The 24,287-nt window shown below is 33.3% G+C and overlaps 1 protein-coding gene across 1 annotated transcript; it reads right to left on the bottom strand.

Moving 5' to 3' along the window:
- Positions 1-24,287, bottom strand: LOC132545263 (von Willebrand factor D and EGF domain-containing protein-like). Its single transcript, XM_060208936.1, has 20 exons — positions 24,220-24,287; positions 23,303-23,538; positions 22,643-22,807; positions 21,788-21,805; positions 16,830-17,071; positions 16,468-16,557; positions 14,057-14,425; positions 13,466-13,551; positions 13,065-13,134; positions 11,814-12,002; positions 11,072-11,280; positions 7,916-8,194; positions 6,386-6,533; positions 5,990-6,173; positions 5,333-5,523; positions 4,741-5,016; positions 4,140-4,254; positions 3,735-3,845; positions 187-697; positions 1-49 (listed from the first exon to the last, which is right to left on the bottom strand). Exons 1-20 carry the CDS (start codon positions 24,285-24,287, stop codon positions 1-3), a joined length of 3,606 nt encoding a protein of 1,201 aa, XP_060064919.1.

Here is a 24,287-nt window from a genome sequence, read left to right on the forward strand (position 1 = left end):
TCAAGACGCAGACGCCACATAGGTTACTTTATAGTTTATGTCCACATTCCTGAAACAACAAATATGTAAATGAGAAATACAAATACAAGTAACAAATACAGATTTCAATACTGTGAAAAACGATCAATCGTTTTGGTTAAACATAATCATGTTGTGAAATCATTCAGTGAATAGTGGAAAAAATACCTTTTTCCTCGCCGATATAAAATTGCACCGATCACCATGACAATTAATAAAAATCCTATGATAGGCCCTGCTATCCAAGCTTTCGATATAGACTTTTTGACACTTTCCTTGTCCGCTTCTCCGGTCTCGCCTTGAATGCTGTGTGTAGTACCAATTGTAACATTGTGAACGGAATAAGGTGTTGTTTTAGTTTGGTGCTGTGCTTTCGAGGTTACATGTACTTTTGTCGTTTGGGTTATTGTGACTTGGTGTTGTGTCTCGTGTTTCTCTGGTTTTTGTGTTGTTATTTGTGTTGTGAGGTGGTGTTGTGTCTCGTGTTTCTCTGGTTTTTGTGTTGTTATTTGTGTTGTGAGGTGGTGTTGTGTCTCGTGTTTCTCTGGTTTTTGTGTTGTTATTTGTGTTGTGAGGTGGTGTTGTGTCTCCTGTATCTCTGGTTTTTGTGTTGTTTTTTGTGTTGTGTGTTGGCCTGTCGTGTTTGGAGTTTCTTGTTCCCTTGTTGTTTGTGTTGACACTGTAAAGATAATTTATGTAAAGAAATTTTAATAAACGATTATTTCCTACATCAATAAAATAATATTTTCCCAATACCTATACATATTTGATAAACGAGAAAAAATTATATCAAGAATTTTACATGAAAAAATGTCAAACATACATAGATATGTAAAGTTATATTGGAAGTTATGTAGGACATAAAATAAATTCTTTCTTAATACGTGAAAAGGAATAATGCTGTAAAATATTGCATGCGTTACGCATCATGACCATAAATCTTAAAGATTTAAAATAAGGATGTTTTGACTTTTGGGATCACTAGAATGTAGGGACCTGTAATTTTTTTCAATGTGCGGTTCTTGATCTTGGAAAATATATACATAAATATCTGAGTGAAAACTGAAATGAATAAGTCCCATGTTTTTTTCTAACTATGAAAGCAAATCTTAAAATACTTCTATTAAAGCATATTTCTAAAACATATTTAAAAAATATTTTTACAACATTTACTAAAGTAAAATATCAAGATTCTTCACTGAAGTAAGGATATAGCACCTGTACATTGAATTGTAATCATTGTTTTTTTCAATATGTTCACTAGTGTTTGAATAGGAGTTTGTGATATTGTATAAAGCAACTGACAACCTTTATAACCTAGATATTGCCTTTAGTGTCTTTTCCATTGGCCATTGCGATTTTTCAATTACCATAATTTGATTTGTTAATGTTTCGTGTTTGCAATAGACAAGCTTCTCTAGGGAGAATGCCACTTTGTGCATGGACAGTGCTGTGGATTATTGCTACCGTAGTTTTCCTTAGGGTCATTTCATATCTTCATATGCCTGATCTACGACACGTTTTTTAGAGGAATTATTATATAACAGTATGTATCGGTAATCTTATGATAATGAAATATATAAACATGTTATAGTCGTCTTTGTGTGGAATCGATACCAAATACGAGAGAACACTGACAGTTTGGAAATACTCTGCAAAATAGTTGACCTTTTTGTAAAATTATCATTTTCTAATTTTATTATTTCACAATTCAAAGAAAGTCACTAATTATCTTACCTTGGTTGGCCAGCATTATTCCTTCAGTTGAAGTTGTATACTTTTATGTCATAAATACGTTACCCTGTAAATTTGGATCCAATATGGACTGTCCATGCAACGATCACCTGACACTATCTATACTCACCAAGTGGTAAAACTAGCAACGTTTCATTGGATTTTATTGGTACAGAGGAACAGTGCAAGATCAGTTCGGGAGGCTGAATATGTATTTTTATAATTCAAATACAACAATTGAATAAAAAATAGCTATCAGTAAGTAGACTATAGTATTGTATTATGAAAACAAGAAAACATAAAATGTTTTAATTGATAAAGTATTGGTTATAGACAACTATGTACGTATTTATATTTATATATATTAAACATGAAAATAGACAACACCATTTCAATTTTATACAAAAGACTTTAAATCTGTTATAACGAATGATTAGACTAATGAACAATATTCACAATATAATTTATACTTAAACCTAAAAAAAGATGCCTTACCACAATTATTTGTCCATTGATCACGTGAGTATCCTACGTCACACTTCAAACACGTGTCATTGACCGATGATGTGTTATGGCTAACACATTTACCGTCTATTCTGCAATAGTCTGCAATACAGAAATATACAACGAAATTAAGTTTTATCTATATTCAGATCCGTGAGGTTCTCCAGCACCTATGGGATGTATTGTTAACATATTTCAAACATGATCCCTCGTTTTATGGTGAAGAGATCTCAACGAATAAATCACGATTTTCGCACAAAAAAAAAAAAAAAAATGGATCCCTCTTAAGAGAACTGATGATATTTTAAAATGCCAGCTTTGCGATATCATATCAGCAATATGGGTTGTATGCTCACTAAATCCATGTTAAAAACTTAATTTGCATTACACGCCGTTGCCTTAAGCTGTTCAAAACTTAAAAAGAAAAAAGAAAAAGAAAAAAGAAATCCTTCAAGTGGAACCCTTTTCGTGAGCACAACAATAACAAAAGTTAAGCATGCGCATATAATATATACAATGTAGTTCATTATTAGATATAGGCACTTAGAGTCAAAATATTTTTGTTGAATTTAACATTCATCTAACGTCATTAAGGTTTAGTAATCGCATTGTGGCGTTAGACAGCGTTCTATTCGATAGAAATGGAAAACGTTTTATTTGAAAACTAAAACAGTTTTCTATGTGTTACGTAATTTTTGTCGTTTTAATGGCGTTCTCGTTTCACTCGATACTGTCCGTCCTAAATGTAGGTGTATTAACTTTGATCCTTTATGTTAAAGGTATTCAACAATCAACACATTCAGATTTAAAGTATATCAGTTAAAGACACACATTTCAGTGCTCTTTTTGGTCAATGCCTTATGCAGGTAAATAATATAAGTAAAACTTTGTATATATGATAGAACATTTATAAACATCATTGACATTCCTTATAATATCACCCTTCAGAAGATATAACAGCCAAGTTAAATACAGAACGATTCTAAAAACTCTTATACTTGGATTGTGGCTGCAGGCTTCAGTTGATTCGGCAACAATACAGTCATATAGAAATTCATATACATTAAAATACCTGGATTTCGATAACGTATTCCTGCATAACGCCTCCACGCTTTAGTAGATAAAACAACTTTATATATATGTGTATAACATTTCATGTGTTCTCTACCAGTGTTGCGACTTCGCGTTTCAGTAGATTCAGCAACATCACAAAAGGCCATATAGATATATATGCTAATTATAGATTTTTACCTAGGTCGTGGTTCCATGCTTCTACATTTTTTAATTGTAATACACCCCTACGCTTGAGTATATACAGCAAAATTATGAAAAAAACCATCTATATATATATAACCTATGTATATTTATAACCTGTAACTGAATTATGTCTCCGCGCTTTAGTAGCTGATAAATTATAGACTATATATCATAATGAACATGTATAGATATTATTTACCTATACAATTCACATTATTTACCTGGATTGTGGCTCCACGCTTCAGTAGATACAGCAACATCACATATAGAACACATGTCTTGAGTATTGACAGAATTATTGGCCACACAAAGTCCACCAATTAGACAGTTATCTAAAACAAGTTATGATTAAGATAAGGTTATATTTTTTAACTGATGGCACTAACCAAAGAGTTGAGACAATATCAGATAATTTTCTAAGTTGCATTACTGAGTTTGCTTTTAAATGAAATAATGGTAAGGTATTTAAGAAGGCATTGTCTCTCTAGTTTTGATCTACTGAAATATCGCAAGACGATCTATCTAATCGACATCACATAATACAAATATTCTTTCTCGACTTCTAATTACTAAGGGTATTAACGGGTGAAAGTATCTTATACAGGTTTTATTCCCTATTAACGTACCATAATTCTTACTCCATTCGAATCGTGTGAGACTAAGCGTACACACGGAACACTGGTCAGATACGTCCGTTTCTCCGTCGTGTGCGCAAATGCCTCTAATAAAACAATACTCATCCTGAAATGTCAAGAACAATCACTTATCTTTTAAAACTGACTTGTTTTGCCCTGAAAAAATATATTGATTTTATCCGGATGAAAAATTACATGTCCAACAATATCCAACAGTCGCCGGACTTTCTGATGTATAAAACTAACTATAAAACAGTGTATAAAAAGTTGACTCCGAATCAATTATGCGTTCATCCGATACACTTAACAAGATCGATCTGGGTTCCATCAAAGATGATACCTAGCTTAACTCTTATCCATTACCAATGACAATTCAATATGAACCCATGTAACAAACCCAGCGTTATATCCAGATCAGAAGTTATTCTACAATATTTCTATGAACAGAAGCCGTGTATTTACTATCTTCTGGGTTTTGTTTATAAATTTAAGCTGTTATCATTTATTGAATGAAATCATTGACGGATATTTATGTGATCCACGCCCATTCGGTCGATATAAATCTTTAGTCAGACGTATAAAGAGATGCTACCTTTAAATCAAAAAGTGATTGGTTGACATCAACTATAATCTGGCACTCCGCATTGTAAACAATCAGTTCTGTCTGTTCTCCAAAATGTTCTCCGTCATTACTGACTCCAACTGACCACCGATAAACGAATGGAAATGGACTAAATACATCCGTTGAACGGCCAGATGCACGTTTACTCCATACATCCGGCAGAGGACAAAATACCTCAACTAGAGTGTTTAACTGACCAGGATATGTCATATTGGTAGCAAACGCCACGGTACCATTCAAATTTATCTGGCAAAGAGAGATTATAAAAAATGATATTCTATTTTTCTTATCATTGCTACAGATACATTTTGCATGGCAAGAACAACCATTCAGGACTTCATTATGTATCGGGTATGAATTATATGAAGTACTTAACAACCACCACAGGCATTAAATATTGTAATGACATTCAAACCAATACCATACGTTTTTGAATATATGATGTGTGTATAAACAATTCTGTTTTTTTTTTTTTCTTTTTTTAATTTTAGAGTGATTTTTCAGATATGTAACAATCCATGTAGGATTAGAGAAGACACTGTTACGGCCTCTATTTTCTTACCGCAACTAGTTCATAGTGACAAGTGAGGTTCCCAAATTCTACAAAGGTCTCCCCTTCAACAATCGCCGAATCACAAGTACGGATATCACAAGTACCATTGGAGTCCATATTAACACCGTAAATATGAGGAGGTACACGAACGTCGACAGAACAATCAGCAGCTCCAAAGTTTTCATCACATGTACATGTTCCTGAAAAACAAGAAGATATCAACAAAATCTAAACTCGAGATCAATTATACGATATACCTGGTTCACATTTTAAAACGTGGCATTAATTTGATAAACCTATATTACCTGGAGGGTAATAGCTATGAAGCAGAAGCACTGCTGGATACCTGGCATTATTCAACTTGCACATTATCTAAAGCGTCTACCTGTACACATGTCTCTTGTGTAGAGTTTGCCTTAGTTTAACCGATTTTGATTTTGCATAATGCAATAATACAAATATGCATTATTCATAATGATTTATGGGTAGTTTCATGTTGTTTGGGAAACCATAAGTAGACCTTAACTCAAACTGAAATAAAAAAAAATGAACTAGGTTTCGTGTTCATGCTACTTGTTTGATACATTGGTTGTTTGCTACCTTTAGTTCCAATAGCACGACAGTGGTTATTTTACGTTCCCCCACAATTCGCCATAATCTTCTCACCATTGTTACACTGTCCATGTCCACTACACTCGTTCGGACACGTGATCTCCTTGATTTGCTGGGAAATGGAGGGCTGGTCATCCGAATCTTCCTCCTGGTACGTTGTGTTCTGTTTGAGTTCCTTCAGACAGACGGACTTCAGAGCTTCCCTAGCAGAGGTAGCCCATATGGTTGTTTGGGTAGCCTGCATGTTTAAAAAAGAAAAATGTGAAATGTGGGTCAATGCAAGGCGTATCAACCTAATAAGTTAAATTCGTTGTTAGAAGATATAAACATTACGGATATGTAATTGATATTACAACGTTAAATTCAATTATCAGTTTTCTTTTCTACTAAACTTTAATCTCCAGGGCTATTGTTATCAAAACAAGTAATACACAATATGTTAAGACAAACCATTATGTCGAGAACACACGTGTCTATTGAAGACTGAGGATTGGTGACGGTTATGTCCCTGGAGCATGCCTCGAATGATGAAGACTTTTGTAAAAACGTCTCACAATACGTTCTCGCAGAGGATTCATTCCACAGTCGACGTACTTCTCTCTGTCATAGAAATTAATTTATAAGACTTGATATGAGTTTAAAAGTAGACAAATTTAAACAAACTAGTCAGCATAAATCAATCTACAGACATTTTACAGGAGGAAAAACGATACAGTAATGTAAATGTTTCACTCAAAACAAATCCAGGACAAGAGGTTATCTCGACAAACCAAAACTGAACCGAAGCAAGCTTTATCCGAATGTCACTTATATCTGATACCTATGTTTCACATTTTCTTAATTTGTTAATGGTTAAACATACTGCAAGACCGTTTGTGATATCTGTAGAATACAGAGACAGCAAGTGAATAGCAACACGCCTTGTTGGCCATTTGAGAAAATCACTCACCGAATACAAACAACATAAATGTCCGTTAGTATCGATATATTTATTCACAAATTTTAGAAAAAAATGAAACTCTAATTTACAGAGCTGTATTAATGCTGTTCCCGAGTCATCTTGTTTTTTTTATTCAATGAATACAGTAGCTAAACTGATGAGTCACAAAATGGGAATAAAAGGGATATCCAAATTGTTATTGTAACAATGTATTGTAACATTAATTAGGCTCTAATTTTTCGTATGAAGTTGTATCCTAGACAGCAGCTCTTGAAACTGACAATAAAAACTGTAGTTATGTCTTCCTGCCGACACTGTAACGTTACGTATTTTTTCTTTTTGTTTTTGTTTTGTTTTGTTTTTTTGTTTTTGTTTTTGTTGTTGTTATTTTTGTTGTCTATTTAGCTGTCTTTCATTCACAATGGGGTATAGCTAGAACTGCCAAACAGTACAACCCTAAATAATCTGGTAGCCTGTACAATCAAAATTAAGGTCAAAATGCCACCTTTACTGCACCCGATTTATCAACGCAGGCATTAGTTACGGTCTTTAAAGACATATCATGATGTATGCCGTGTTCCTCAAGATAATTTGTATAATTATAGAAGGTGTGTATGAAAAAGGCGAAAGGCAAAATGCAGACACCAAATCCTCTTTTTCCGGGCCCTCTCCCTACCTCTGGGCTAACGCGAGTGGTTAGTATATGTTAAAATGACTTGTTTCGCAATCGTTGTAAAAGAACTAAAGCTTATATAGATATATATAGTTCCTTACATCAAATTCCCGTTCAGTTTCATTAAAAGTCGTTTACAAGTTCATAGGGAGTCATCCGGACAAAGGTTGTCAACAGACGACCTTAATTACGATCAGACAGACATTGCGTTCCTGTTAGGGATGGGTCGGGTTTAAATGATTAACTTGCGTTGAAAAGAAAACTTCATTTTCGTTAGCTGATTTTCATTAACAAGATATAAGTATTAGTTAATATAAAATGTATTTTAAAAAGGGACAATCTTGTTTGAAGCTCTTACTTTAATGACCTTACCTGTCGTCTACTAAAATGTCCTGGTGACGTCATCACTGACTCTTTCCGTAGCGCACGGGTATTCTTCACCCTACACCGTTGTTGCTTTTTGACAGAAGCTTCATCTTTCTTTACGCAAGTTGCTATAGTACTTTGGGAACACGTGATATTGTTTATTGGTGCGTCAATGTTATTCGGTGCATTACATGTGCAAAACTGTACGGTTTTATTCCAGCTGTCCAGCTTATCCAATGAATCCGCATTCATGGTTATTAGGTTGTCCTTGTCTTGAACTCTGTGCAATTTTACAAACAAGATGATCAATAAGATTACTTAATGAATATACAATCAAAGAATTAATAAGGACATAAGACAACAACTGCCATTTTTTGCTTCACAACCATGTTCTTTTCATAACATACAGGTAAGATAATATGTATGCAATATTGTGCTATATTTCGTATTGACCAATATTTACATGGCAATGAAGCAGAAGATGTTTACCTCTCCGGACACCTGGTATCGCTCTTCTTGTAGGTTTTACATGTGTCTCCGTGACAATTTTTCTTCAGTTCATACATTGCCCTAGTGTACTGAATTCGAGTTTGGTTTTTTTTTCTGTTCACATATTTTCAGTCGTTTTTGGAAAGCACGCTATGATATATAAATAGACATTTTAGATCTGGGATCTATCATAACAGAACATGCGTGTTAAAGAATCTTTACTTTAATTCTTATTTTAGATTGTTATTTGAACTTTCAATTCGTTTATGTCATGAGCTATTTAGAGATATGTCTTATGTTGGATGTATTTTAATAAAAGCAACTATTATGTTAATTTTATCATCAAGTAACTCAGTAACGATATCTACATAATCCTTCGACAATCTGACTCTAATTTTGATAAGACATCGTTTACTTTAAACGTACTCTGGACGAATTGTAGTATAATGATACTCTTCATTTATATGCTTATAACACTGCGATACTTTAATAGTATTTCATATTTCGTATTTAATCGAGTCGAGTGATATCCATCATGATACAGAAAGATTCTATTCTTTACACGTTTTTCTCCAACACGTCTCTGGCGCTCTGTTTATAGCGGGCTCTGTTATCATTACTTCGGATCAGTAGTTTCTAGTCACATTTATTCAAATAAATAAGAATGAAATATTACCACACGTGTTTTATTGGTAATTCAATTCAGATTGACGAAGATTAGTACCATACAGAAAATACGTGCTCTTTTATCATTCCCGAACACTGTCGTCATTATTTATTGGTACAGGTAATATATGGGGGAAATTGAGTAATCGCTACAAATACTGTGTTTGGATTAGTTAAAAATTAGTGATAATATATAAAACTTGTTATTTTAACTTATTTTCATAGATTTTAACTGAATAGGTTATGTAGAGTATGTTTTAACTGTAGTAATTAGTCGACACCAGAGAGAAAATGGGAACATGTAGATTCATACATGTTCCTAATTTTTGCAATTATCTAGAATTGATTTATATATATATATATTAATTAATTTTGTTCACCATTAACATGTATACCCTTTGCAGCATATACTATATAAGTTATATCCTAAGCATATCTCCTTGATAGATACTATCTGGACGGCCCCTTATACTAAAATCTAACACATATAGTGACCTGCACTGTTGTTTCCTTCAATTTATTTAGTTAAAATATCAAGTCATTTTGAATCTCCATCTAAACTTAAACTGATTCTATAAGGAAGCAAGAACCTTAATATCAAAACTAACAGGAGTACATTTAATGAACATGTCATTAAAATGTAATTCCATTTTCAAATAGAATAATTACACTGGAAAATATTTGTCGAATGGAACGATTGGAAACTAAAGACATATTGGTCTTGCATTTTTACCTTTAATTTTTTTACCTTTCATGTTTCTGAAGCTCCTTGAAAATACTTAAAAAGTAGAAAGAATACAATGGCTTAAAATGAGCGAGTTAATTTGAAGAAATATGTATAAGGTGGATAATATAGAGAATTAGGTCATGCGAATCATGTGTCAGGTAATATATATGCAAATACATCTTAAGATTTTTTCAAATTTTTTTGAAATACAAATACTAATACATATATATATGTATGATATAAGATGTATTAAGTACCGATATCAATCGACAGTGGTAGAATGAACCTATGTTCTGAGCACTTCACATCATATATATCATATGGAAAGAAATATGGTGTGTATACAGTGTGTTGGCAATTCCGAGATACAGTACAGCGTTCTTGTATTTGGAGATTTTTATGAACTACATATAAATGTTACTGACTGTTGTATCTGCTTTTGTGAGAATAATTACATCACAAAGAAATAAACGGAGCTTAAGAATACAAATTAAATAAAAACCTATTTGTCTTGGCACATAGCAATTTACTATAATTCTCAAGACTCAGTGATCGGCGATTATTTTCTATCAAACTTCATATCATTATCGGCAGCAGGTAGGTATAAACGAACCCTATATGTAATTCTTATTAGACTGATGTTGACAATAAACATATTACTGGGTACCTACGACCGATACAAACTTATCAACAGCACACGATATTTACATTGCTTTTCAGATGCTTTCAGTTACGTTCTTTTATAAAAAAAAATAAATAAACAGCAGCTAGCAACTATTTTCGTTGTATATGGCTGTGACTCGTTCAAGCCAAAGTTATCATTCACTCTTGAAATTGATAAAATATTAATTCTGAAGAACATTATGGCGGCCCTTGATAATATGGATACCGGTGCGTTACCAGATAGAAAGTGAAAGAAGATAAAAGATGAAAAGATAAAAAATGTGTTGATGTCAAGATCAAAAATGTTAATCAAATTTTGTAAAGTTTATACGAATAAAAATGCATTTCTAGAATAAAAATGATTCTCTGTTGAACTATATTTTATATATTATATAGTAAATATAATTCTTTGTGATATTTATCCGCCAAACAATTACATATTTATGTTTTTATTGCTCACTTCGGGCGATGTGTGGACAAAATTTGCAGGATGTGTGGACGACGTTTGAACGATGTAAGCACGGTTTTTTACAGTGTGTTGTGGAAACCCAAAATGTTTTAAATATGAATTGTAATGATGTAAGCCTTAAGACATTTTATTATCATAATTACCTCCAGGACACTGAGAAACTATTTGCATTTCCGGCAAGAGTTCCATCTGGAGTTTGAAAATCGTCATTTTTGTCGCCATTCAGTGTGCCACATAATCCTTGAGTGTGGTCTGCGTCAGAGGTCGAAGGATACAGGTGCAGATCCATCACATCCTTCCCAGTGTAATGCCGCAGATTAACATTAAGGTAACTTCCACTTGGGAAATAAATCTGTCGATAAAACGTACTCATATGATTGATAAAATGACACATTAAGCTGAAAGATAAGTCCAGGTTGTGAATGCACCAAATACACTATAATCATTATAAACTCATTTGTTGCTATGAATTAACTGCAAAGGAAGAACTGTTATATCAGTAGACACATTTCTTTAAGGTATTTCAAATGATGAAGGCGATAAAATAAAACCATGAAACATGAACTCGTCAGAGTGAACACAGGTCTTATAAAGATGCAAACGGAGCAAACGGTCGGATGTTGTCAGCTTATCTTTAATGTTTCACGTAAACCACATGCTTTTAGTTCCTCTTTGTTTAGTTTTCAAGATTGAAACTTGTTACAAGAGTATCTGACACACGACAACTATCACAAGGTATTTCGAAATATACAAACTGTTTTTTTTTGTGAAATAAATACTTACACAGTAGATAAATTCCCCGCTCAGTATGTTTTATGATTTACAGTTTCCCTATTTTCAAGTTCGAACAGTTTTATTAAGTACTTGTTTATCTTTGCCTCTCACCTTGTAGTCATTCTCATTGATTTTCCTAACATCAAGAATGTGATCTTTACATGAGCGGAATTCAAATATTGGTCGGTAGACACCTGGACATCGGTCGATGACAAACACATCACCACCAGCACGGGCAGCAATAGCACAGACACAATAAACGTGAAGAGGAGAGTTACAGGACGTGACTTTCATTTGTACCTAGACGTAATAGTTCAACAAATACAATGTATTTCATAATATAACAATGTATCTATTTTTTTCAAAATTGTTTTATTTTTTTTTTAATTTTAGAAGAAAATTCACAAAATTATGAGTTTATTTTCTTTTGATCAGTGAACAATCTTACAAATAAATGCGTTTCAGCATTTAACATTTTACTATAATCAAATAAGCAGATAAAGCCACGTTTTTGATATAGTCGTTCTACAATGTTCAGAGTAAACCCAGGGACGAAAATGGCGATTTCATTGTGAATGTAAATCTAATCCATTGGTAAGATAATTATACGTCATTACTTAGGACATCTCCAGTAGACGTTGCACGATGTCATAGATTAACATGTAACAAGTAACAGCACGAAGTGTTTGAAATTAAACCATATAAAGAATTCTGTATTTGTATGTAACTCTCCGCCAGAGAGTATCAAGTAACAAAAAAAAAAAAAAAAACATACGACCATGGCAACATAATCATAATTCAAACTCAAATTCCATAAAACTAGGACAAAATATAAACAAAAGAAATGTTTACATGGAGACTCCTGAAAACATACAGGGAGAATAAGACGACACCCGCTATGTAAACATTGGTCAATCGAAGTAAGTGATGTCACATTCTCAAATGAGAACAGGGCATACAACAACAGAACCAACATGCAAACTAACGAGAATCAAATACATCCAGCTTCATGTCGTACAAGGCTATAGAATATTTCTCAAAGATGTGTATTATCAGCTTAACTTGAAAAACTATTACGTAACTTGAAAATGCTCATTGACATTTAAAAACAAATGAACAATCAATCAATATCAGTAGTATATAATATATATCGATTGAAATTGACATGTGACATTTAATGACCTATATCTTGACATAACTTATCATTGTAATAAGATGTTAAAATGAGAAATATAACTATTTATTGATTTTATGACCCATTTGATCTGTAACCTTTGGTGACCTATACATGGACATTTGGCTTATATCAATTGTGAATAAATCAACCTGCTTCCACTACTGTAATAATAGTTAAGGTTTTACCTGCACCTTCCTAGAGTGATCATCGTGCTCATATAGTACAAAAGTCCCGGGGTTCTGATTATCGTAGTAGCTGCAAACGTACAATAAGTGTCAACTGTCATACAATTAAAGCGCTTTATTTTCAACCAAGATGAAAGAGGTTGACACAAAAATTAAAAGATACAATGCTTCAATTATAGATATTTCTATGTTACGTTCTATAACGACTTGTGCTTAGTTGTCAAATAGTAGTATGCGAAAATCATAGCTTCATATTTCTTCTTTTTCTCGCTTTAATTGACACATCTAGACGTATTAACATATATTTCTCGTCTAGTTAGTTAAAGATCTTCAAACTATATCACCAAACTTTGTTTGAATCGTTAATGTTGCACTCTAGATTCAATGATAAGCAATATTACCGATTATCAAACGTGTGCATATGTGGGTCACAGATAGCATGGCATTCTTTTCCTTTCCATATGTGAGTCTGGTCGCTGACCTGGACCTTAATACATTCAAATGTAATATACAAGAATATAAGAATATATCAACAAGTCTAACCTTCATTATAGACTTAACGCACGAACGCCATTTAATGGAGCTGCCGACCAAAATCTCCCCAGTTATAAACTTAAAAGCCAATGCAACATTTCATCTTCAAAAGTTATTTAGAATGAAAGTGACATTTACAAGAATATTTACTATTGGACTGATCCGCACAGCCATTCTGCGTTTTGAACGCCTAACTGAATTCCTAGGATTGAACTCATTAAAAGTGACGCAACAAAATAGAAATGAAACAATAGCGTATTATAAACCTAATCCATCATTTTAGGTGAGATAGAAAAAAAAACAGAAAAAAAAAGTTTTCATCTTTTTGAAACTTGTAGCTGAGGATAGAAAATGCTAAATGGCTTCCTTGATGATGTGAAGACAAACACAGTAGGAAGGTGAGGTACTTTGGTAAAGTATTACAGCAATTAATTCACTAACCGAAGTATCATACTTACACTGACGTCAGAAAGACTCAGTTGACCCCATATGGGACGATAATCGTTCACAGTGGTACTCATACTGACTTTATAGCTGTCTGAATCAATACTATATGCCTGATTATCAACCCAGAACACTTCAAGTTTATGTTCCTTATCCCAGTCCTGATGACTAATCTTTACACCGCAACCATTGTTGCTCGTTTGCTGTACCGTGCCAAGACTTCCCGTACAATGCTGGTATTGGGATGGGATGTTTACTTCGACGGTAACAAAACATTGGTCCAATATCGTTGGACAACCAATAGGTACGGTGGGTTTCACTGAAATGTACGATGGTTTATGTGTTGTGGCACCGCGATAAACCGTTACTGTTGGCGTTTTTACCTGTAGAAATAAACCAAGTGAAAAAAGAATGACAAATTGTAAGTCATCGGTTTCTGCAAACTTTTGGATTTTCTGATCTGTGTTTCATGGAGCAATTATATAAGATAAAAACATCTTAAATCAAATTAGGTCACAAAGTTGATATACATATATATTATATACAAACAAACTCAACCGCGTTTTCACCTCTTCAGGGGCTCTCAAGGTTTATGTTGAAAGGTGAAGTATTGTAATAACGTCATAATTGACGTGAAGTCATTATTTTTTTTAACAAAACACACGTAACCAGTGTGGTGAAATTTATTTTTGGCCTGTTTAGAGTTGTGTTTATTTGTGATGAAATTGATTCTGAGTGTATTACTTGTTTGGCCAATATAAAACTTCATAGTATTAAGAACAAGTAATACAAGCAATAACATGTTTTGATCTGAAACTCGTATTTGATTTAAAAATGAAATTTAATCCGTTCTCAAAAAAATAAATAACAACATACAATTATCATATATCACGAGCCACACCTAGGTGACTTACAATTGCGCACTTGGCAATTAAGAATGGAATTATCTAACTTAGAAAATGACAACATTTGTTTAAATTTTCTAGGTTGTCTTCTACTTTTTAGAATTGTGTGTTTATCTTAATGCTACTCATATGACTTCTTACCACGGAGCACATCTTAAATGTAATTAACTTAGCCGTCTCTGAAGAATTAGATTGAGGCTTTTACATCAGTTAACATGTAATGTAGCAATACTTAGCTGTCGAAACAGGTGTATGTTGTAGCAAATTAAATTGAGGCAGGTATATGTTGTAGCAATACTGACCAGTCCTAGAAGGACGAAACAGGTGTATGTTGTAGCAATACTGACTAGTCCTAGAAGGACGAAACAGGTGTATGTTGTAGCAATACTGACCAGTCCTAGAAGGACGAAACAGGTGTATGTTGTAGCAATACTGACCAGTCCTAGAAGGACGAAACAGGTGTATGTTGTAGCAATACTGACTAGTCCTAGAAGGACGAAACAGGTGTATGTTGTAGCAATACTGACCAGTCCTAGAAGGACGAAACAGGTGTATGTTGCAGTTTGATTCATTGCTTTGTGCTACTATCAGACCTTGTATTAAATGGTGTTATTACTTTGTTTTTTTGATAATCTTCGAGATTGCAGTACTGATGGTGAACTACTAGTCCCCGAGGTTTGCCATCACCTGCACGTCAAGTTTTAATTCATTAAAATAGTGGAACGGTTTAGAATATACACATTTATTTGAAGGTCTTCTAAATAGGTCAGGTAAATGAAAATTGCAAAATTTATGAAATCATTGTGATATTGCCAATTAAACCAGAAAACTCTCCTGCCTTACTTAGACATTGTACTCCTTTTATGATTGACCGAGAGTAGGATAGAATTCAATATCAAATTGATTTTAACGAAATAGCATGGACTTTTCTTTAACATAAGCTGAAAACTCTTATGCCCAACTTTAAGGATGTACTCCGCTAATCTAATATATGACTGGAAGTGGGAAATGAATTCCAAAATAATAAAATGATAAAAATTAATAGTGAAATAATTTTGTGTGTGTTTTTTTGTTTTTGTTTATTTGGTTGTTTTTTTTTGGTTTTTTTTTAACATACATTGTAATTAATAGCTGTTCTTATAAGGCGTGCTTTATATGAAGATTTGAAAACATTTTGCGTGCGGACTACAATTTTGACGGCATGAATCGAATCAAATTTTTGCATTTGACATTATTTATTTCTTATCAAATCAGAATTAAGTATTTTCAAATTGTCTATTTCTTAATATCCATTACTTTTGTTGAGGCTTTGTTAAACATATTACTTATGAACGTCGGAAAATTATCTTTTAAGAGGTTACCGCAAAAATAAAAGAATGACTAGTATTCGGGAAATTATCAAAAAATAATATTTGAAAAAATAATGAGTTCCTGCAACACATATTCTGACACCTGCGAAAAAAGATGTGCTGCAATATATCGAGATTTTGCCTTTGAATTAATGTTTGAAGTCTACATACCGTGATTCCAGCATAGAACTGATCACTTTTCGATGACATAGGTCCAGGTACGCCTTCCGGTTTATTCTTAGAACGAACAGAACATGCAACCTTTAACAGAAAAAAGACTTTGTACAATTAATTTGTATGAGTTAGTATTAAAAAACCCAATGTACATTAAAAAATCAATAATATCTGATGACAAATTTTCTATAAAATGAAATATATTTTTAGCTGTTTTATATGCATGTATATTAAATACATAATTATGAAGTTATTTAAAACAGTTATTACTGTATGTGTACTTTAGTATTGTTAACAGTTGTAAACACCCTTCGCTGTCCATATTGCAACACTGAAAAAAATCATTGTTACATACTTACATTAATGCCAAGCTTTTCAAGTTGTCCTGTTTTTTCCTGAAGTTTTAGCGTTTCTAGGGCAGTTTTCTGTGCCAACTTCGACACATATATTGGATTTCCATCGATGAACCAAAAGACTTGATAATACAGGTCTTCATGTGATGGAACAAATGTACAAATAAAATGTAGTCTTTGGTAGATTCCCTCCGTCACTAGTTTGGGCGATACCGTTGGCTTCGGAATGACATAAGTAGGCGCTGTACCTTAAATAGATATACTTATCAAGTATGTAAACTGCACCAGCAAGCTTTTCTTTTCTGTTTCCTGCGTCATCTGTTTCGTTAATTTCAGATAATTACAACATCAAACATATATAGAATATATTTAATAGTGTTTTCAGCAATAACAGATGTTTTACAAGTGTGTCCAACATTCTAGCAATTTTCACAAGCACTATTAAATGCTCTATTTATTATATTTTCACAATCAAACTAGCCAAATTACCGGTAAATTTAGGATATATATGACAAGACAAAGCTGACTGTGCTTATCGTGAGCACTATGCACTCATAAGTTCGCAGCGAGCGACAAAATATAGTCCTTTAATTCAAATAAAAAAAAAAGTCAACACAAAAATAAATTTCATTGTAAATCTATTCTTATATTCACAGAGAAAATCGTACTTCTTAATACCACTAACGTACATAATAAACTGTAAAACGCTCAGAGAGAGTTTAAACTGAGACTGAAGATATGACGGCAACCTAGTTATCGCTTTTGGTGGCACGAATCCTCTCGAAATTCTAGCTTTACATTCAAGACGGGGGTCGGGTTTGACGTCTAATAAAGTCATTTGAGTTGCATTGTTTGCCGACTTCCATGGGGATGAGAGTTTACCATGAAATTGAAGGGTTGTGTCACAAGTGAACAACCCCTTCAGATGTCTGGCTTTGTGTTTTCTGTATTGGGCTTTATGATTTGTCAATTTTATAAGATGATTTGTGTTCTCTCTTTCCATTGGTGTCTGTCTGCAAAAGTGCTATTTTTCATAAATGTTGTAAATGGTTATCATTTTTTCATATATATAACAATTTAATAGATTTTTTCATTGCGTTAACGTTGGTATGAACACAATGAGATAGAGAAATATTGTGTGTAGCGCATTACTGCTGTATTTGGAATATGTCTGATTGCACTGAATATATATCTGTATCCCATTACGTTCATTCCACTCTTCAATATATTAACATCGTTTTCCACTTTATTGTAGTCATATTGCTAATTCCAAACCAGAGGCAACATTTAAAAAAAAACATTTTGTACAATTATCACAAACATCAAGAATGGCGTTTGTCTAAATCTATTCATGTTGTGATATTTAATATACCGAAACCATTTTGTCTGCAAAGGAAATTAAACATGTGTCAGGATAACTGATCATACGGTCATGAAACTGGAACTTGATAGCATTTTATGGATATTTAATGTTGATATCATAGAATATCGGGACCAAAGACAGTACGATGTCGGATAGATTAGTTATCTAACAGTAAACTAGAACACTGTGTTTCTATGGCTTGTCATAGACTTGACCGCTTGTTCAATAACTAGGAGATCAGAGTCCAGATGCCTAGCATAGAAGTAAAGCGAAGACACAATCTGATGTTAAAAATTACCTGGATATCTGATTAACAGTCAATGTCTTATGGACGGGTTAACTTACGGCCTACAGGACCGGTAGGTGAGTTTCATGTACAGCTGACAAATAACTTCTCTATCATATATCTATGAAGTCATCATTATTATTACAGGGATTTGGGACAGCAAAATTTAATGTTTTACTTGTTTGTCATATTTTTTCGACGTAATTGTGGGAACATTATAAATTATCAATAAACAGCGTATAGAACGTTTCAATAGACAGCGTATGCATTAGAACGTTACCATCAACAGCGTATGCATAAGAACGTTACAATAAACAGCGTATGCATTAGAACGTTACAATAGACAGCGTATAGAACGTTACAATAAACAGCGTATGCATAAGAACGTTACAATAAACAGCGTATGCATTAGAACGTTACAATAAACAGCGTATGGAACGTTACAATAAACAGCGTATGGAACATTACAATAAACAGCGTATAGAACGTTACAATAAACAGCGTATAGAGCGTTACAATAAACAGCATAAGAACGTTACAATAAACAGCGTATAGAACGTTACAATAAACAGCATAAGAACGTTACAATAAACAGCGTATGCATTAGAACGTTACAATAAACAGCGTATGCATTAGAACGTTACAATAAACAGCGTATGCATTAGAACGTTACAATAAACAGCATATAGAACGTTACAATAAACAGCGTATGCATTAGAACGTTACAATAAACAGCATATAGAACGTTACAATAGACAGCGTATGCATAAGAACGTTACAATAAACAGCATATAGAACGTTACAATAAACAGCATATAGAACGTTACAATAGACAGCGTATGCATTAGAACGTTACAATAAACAGCGTATGCATAAGAACGTTACAATAAACAGCGTATGCATAAGAACGTTACAATAAACAGCGTATGCATTAGAACGTTAGAATAAACAGTGTATGCATAAGAACGTTACAATAAACAGCGTATGCATACGAACGTTACAATAAACAGCGTATGCATTAGAACGTTACAATAAACAGCGTATGGAACATTACAATAAACAGCATATAGAACGTTACAATAAACAGCGTATAGAATGTTACAATAAACAGCATAAGAACGTTACAATAAACAGCGTATAGAATGTTACAATAAACAGCATAAGAACGTTACAATAAACAGCGTATAGAACGTTACAATAAACAGCATATGAACGTTACAATAAACAGCGTATGCATTAGAACGTTACAATAAACAGCGTATGCATTAGAACGTTACAATAAACAGCGTATGCATTAGAACGTTACAATAAACAGCATATAGAACAATACAATAAACAGCGTATGCATTAGAACGTTACAATAAACAGCGTATAGAACGTTAAATAAACAGCGTATGCATTAGAACGTTACAATAAACAGCGTATAGAACGTTACCATAAACAGCGTATGCATTAGAACGTTACAATAAACAGCGTATGCATTAGAACGTTACAATAAACAGCGTATGCATAAGAACGTTACAATAAACAGCGTATGCATTAGAACGTTACAATAAACAGCATATAGAACGTTACAATAAACAGCGTATGCATAAGAACGTTACAATAAACAGCGTATAGAACGTTACAATAAACAGCGTATGCATTAGAACGTTACAATAAACAGCGTATGGAACATTACAATAAACAGCATATAGAACGTTACAATAAACAGCGTATAGAATGTTACAATAAACAGCATAAGAACGTTACAATAAACAGCGTATAGAATGTTACAATAAACAGCATATGAACGTTACAATAAACAGCGTATGCATTAGAACGTTACAATAAACAGCGTATGCATTAGAACGTTACAATAAACAGCGTATGCATTAGAACGTTACAATAAACAGCATATAGAACAATACAATAAACAGCGTATGCATTAGAACGTTACAATAAACAGCGTATAGAACGTTAAATAAACAGCGTATGCATTAGAACGTTACAATAAACAGCGTATAGAACGTTACCATAAACAGCGTATGCATTAGAACGTTACAATAACAGCGTATGCATTAGAACGTTACAATAAACAGCGTATGCATAAGAACGTTACAATAAACAGCGTATGCATTAGAACGTTACAATAAACAGCATATAGAACGTTACAATAAACAGCGTATGCATAAGAACGTTACAATAAACAGCGTATGCATTAGAACGTTACAATAAACAGCGTATGCATTAGAACGTTACAATAAACAGCGTATGCATAAGAACGTTACAATAAACAGCGTATGCATTAGAACGTTACAATAAACAGCATATAGAACGTTACAATAAACAGCGTATGCATAAGAACGTTACAATAAACAGCGTATAGAACGTTACAATAAACAGCGTATGCATTAGAACGTTACAATAAACAGCGTATGGAACATTACAATAAACAGCATATAGAACGTTACAATAAACAGCGTATAGAATGTTACAATAAACAGCATAAGAACGTTACAATAAACAGCGTATAGAATGTTACAATAAACAGCATATGAACGTTACAATAAACAGCGTATGCATTAGAACGTTACAATAAACAGCGTATGCATTAGAACGTTACAATAAACAGCGTATGCATTAGAACGTTACAATAAACAGCATATAGAACAATACAATAAACAGCGTATGCATTAGAACGTTACAATAAACAGCGTATAGAACGTTAAATAAACAGCGTATGCATTAGAACGTTACAATAAACAGCGTATAGAACGTTACCATAAACAGCGTATGCATTAGAACGTTACAATAAACAGCGTATGCATTAGAACGTTACAATAAACAGCGTATGCATAAGAACGTTACAATAAACAGCGTATGCATTAGAACGTTACAATAAACAGCATATAGAACGTTACAATAAACAGCGTATGCATAAGAACGTTACAATAAACAGCGTATAGAACGTTACAATAAACAGCGTATAGAACGTTACAATAAACAGCGTATGCATCAGAACGTTACAATAAACAGCGTATAGAACGTTACAATAAACAGCGTGTGCATTAGAAGGTTTTTTAAATTGTTATTGTTTGTTTAATGTAAAGAGTTTGCTCTAGAATCTAGAAAATTAGTATAAAAAGTCCATGTGTCGATAGAGACATATTTCTATTGAATGTGATGACTCATTGCATTTATCTTGTTATAAAGCACTAGATTATTGATTTTATAGATATACATGTAGATATTTATATTTGGGCTTATAATTTGACTTATCGTATAAGGACAGCTCTTGCTGTTAAACTACGTAATGTATAGAAAAATACTTACTGCTGCTTTCTTTGGCAACTAAAAGATAAAACATAGAATTGTTAATAATATTGATCTCTACACCAACATTTCATAATTACTGTGCTTTTATTGTTGTATACGATAATACGTTATGTCATTCAACTCGCGGAGCATTGTGTGGACAAGCGGACGGTACATATAGAAACTATGACGTGAATCACGGCCATGATTTAGGTAAAACTGACTGTAAACTAAGCAGTCATTCGTGTGTGCTAAAAGAGAGAAAATTCTTACTTACCTGAGTCGAAAACGTTCTCCAAACATTAAAAACGAACCCGAAAGTCTTTTAATTGTATTAACCGCACTTTGACCTAAATGGTACTTCATACTTTTTTTTGGAAATTAAAAGATGCGGTAAGTAGATTGCCAGTACGGAGCCCTTTTATTGACATGTCATATACTTATTTTATTTCGATTTTTCGAAATATTATTTCCACGTATTTCTGAAGTTGTTAGTTTTGTACAATCTATATAAATTAATGGTATTTGACTACTGGTCATATAACACACCCCAACTGATATCTTAAATAATGTTTTTGTGGAAGATGGTATTTCTCTCGTTATCAACTTCTCAGTTTTTTCCATAGTTAAAAAAAAATCTGCAAAACCTCATGATAATGTTTTTAACCCTTTTCTTTTCCTTTTATTTTGTAACATTCAGATAATAACTAACTTGTGTGAGAGCAATACCGGATACCACAGTGACTGATTGTGTAACATTTGTATTAATCATCACTTGTTCAGCAAAAAGAAATGTAAGTATATAATGATTAGAGGTTATTATCCAAAATCGTGAGAGATTCTTGGAAATTGTTGTCTTGTAATCATACTTACCAAAACAATACGCTGATGCGGTACCAAGAGGAGGGAGAAGGAAATACGCGGTGAAATCCTGACATGCTTTTAACTTGATAGTCTGTGGATGAGCACACATGTCACCGAAGGTAATAACGCACGCTGTTCCGTTTACTAATCCGTCTTTTTCTTTTGGTACGTTTCCTTCATAACAATAATAATAAATGAAAACCAACAGAGAAGCCAACAAAATAGTGTATAAAGCAGTGGGAGAAAAGTGACGTAAACACAAACACAGGTTTCAATCGACTCCTGTGAAAATGGGAAACCATATGAGCAACAACAACAATATGACACGGAGTAGCCTTGCATGACAATAATACGAAAATGATGTTTTGAATAGTAAGCAGCACAGAGAAAATTCATCACTTTTGGGAAACAGGTCAAATATATATATATCGAACCAGTTATGATTATGTTTTTGACTTTTGTTACTGATAGGATATCATTACAGAACTCACATCAGACATCATGTTGCTGAGTTTATAATAATGATGCCTTGAAAACAATATTAAAAGCGAAATTTCGGTTCTCTTTTAACCGGAAATTCCCATTGCTATCAGTCAGATTTCTGACGTTTTATTTACTCACATGAAAAATTGATTTATGTTTGATAACGATGGGGAAAAAACGTTTTACCATCCAGGTATATAGGGAAGGTAGTGCCGCACGTCTGTAATCCAATAGTAGATATGTTAGTAAGCATTTCTTGTCCCTCAACTCTGTACCAACGTCCGCCGCTGGGAATGTTGTAACGGTCGTCAATTGGATGGGTTTTGTTTGGATGGTCGTTGAGTCCTCGTTTGTCCATATTTGGCAACACATTTACAGCGCTACATGGATCAGCTGTCATGAACACAACATGGAAATATTGACTTGTTTAGAAAAAATAAATAAAATTCAAAACTTATGAAACGAGAATGAAATCTGCACAAGCGAAAGTTTGATATTAATAAACTTTGAAGAGGAGAAAACAAAAGGACCAGGTGTTCAGGAAGGGTACATGTTCTTTTTTTCTACCTCTTCAAAACAATTGCCATATATGTCTTTCATATATGTCGCTAAATATATTTGAGTATCTTTCACTCAATTCCATAAAGAAAAAGTAATGAACATAACAAACACGACGAAATCATGAATATGGTAAGTTTGCAGAATAGAGATTTCAACATATTTTCCACCAAGCTGTATGATAAACGTGATGATTTGAATATTGATATTTATAATTTTCCATTTCTGGATAGCAACATCACATTCCGATCATATGGTGCTTACATGTCGAAGTTAATCTGATATTTAAGAATGTGTTCCAAGTATCACGATTTTCGTGCAAGAAGTCGTCAGGTGACAGACAAACTCGTAACACATGGTTGCAAAAGATGCAGGTTGATGAAAATTTTTGAAGTTTTATGGTCGCCATAGTGATCTTATTGAGAAATATTCTATTTATTCGTGTGATATGAAGCTGGACCTGTTTGATGCTCCGTAGTTTACCCGTTGGCTCCGTTGTTGTATATGTATACCTTGTTATCATTCACGAATGTGACATTACTTACTTGGATTGACCAAGGCTTACATTTGGGTGTCTTCGATACTGCAGAAGACGCTTACTCTTCTGGGACAT

The sequence above is a fragment of the Ylistrum balloti genome, unplaced genomic scaffold (genome assembly GCF_031769215.1).
Source record: "Ylistrum balloti isolate Yb309-2 unplaced genomic scaffold, AGI_CSIRO_Ybal_v1 Utg369836, whole genome shotgun sequence".
NCBI classification, from domain to species: Eukaryota; Metazoa; Mollusca; class Bivalvia; order Pectinida; family Pectinidae; genus Ylistrum; species Ylistrum balloti.

What these genes read in the sequence shown, in the direction of transcription:
- LOC132545263 (XM_060208936.1), bottom strand. Translation starts at nt 24,287, where the DNA reads ATGTCCCAGAAGAGTAAGCGTCTTCTGCAGTATCGAAGACACCCAAAT. An exon ending in TGAGTCTTTCTGACGTCAGT is followed by an intron (nt 13,552 to 14,056) that starts GTAAGTATGATA and finishes GAATGTATTAAG; the next exon opens with GTCCAGGTCAGCGACCAGAC. An exon ending in AATCACTTTTTGATTTAAAG is followed by an intron (nt 4,255 to 4,740) that starts GTAGCATCTCTT and finishes TTGACATTTCAG; the next exon opens with GATGAGTATTGTTTTATTAG.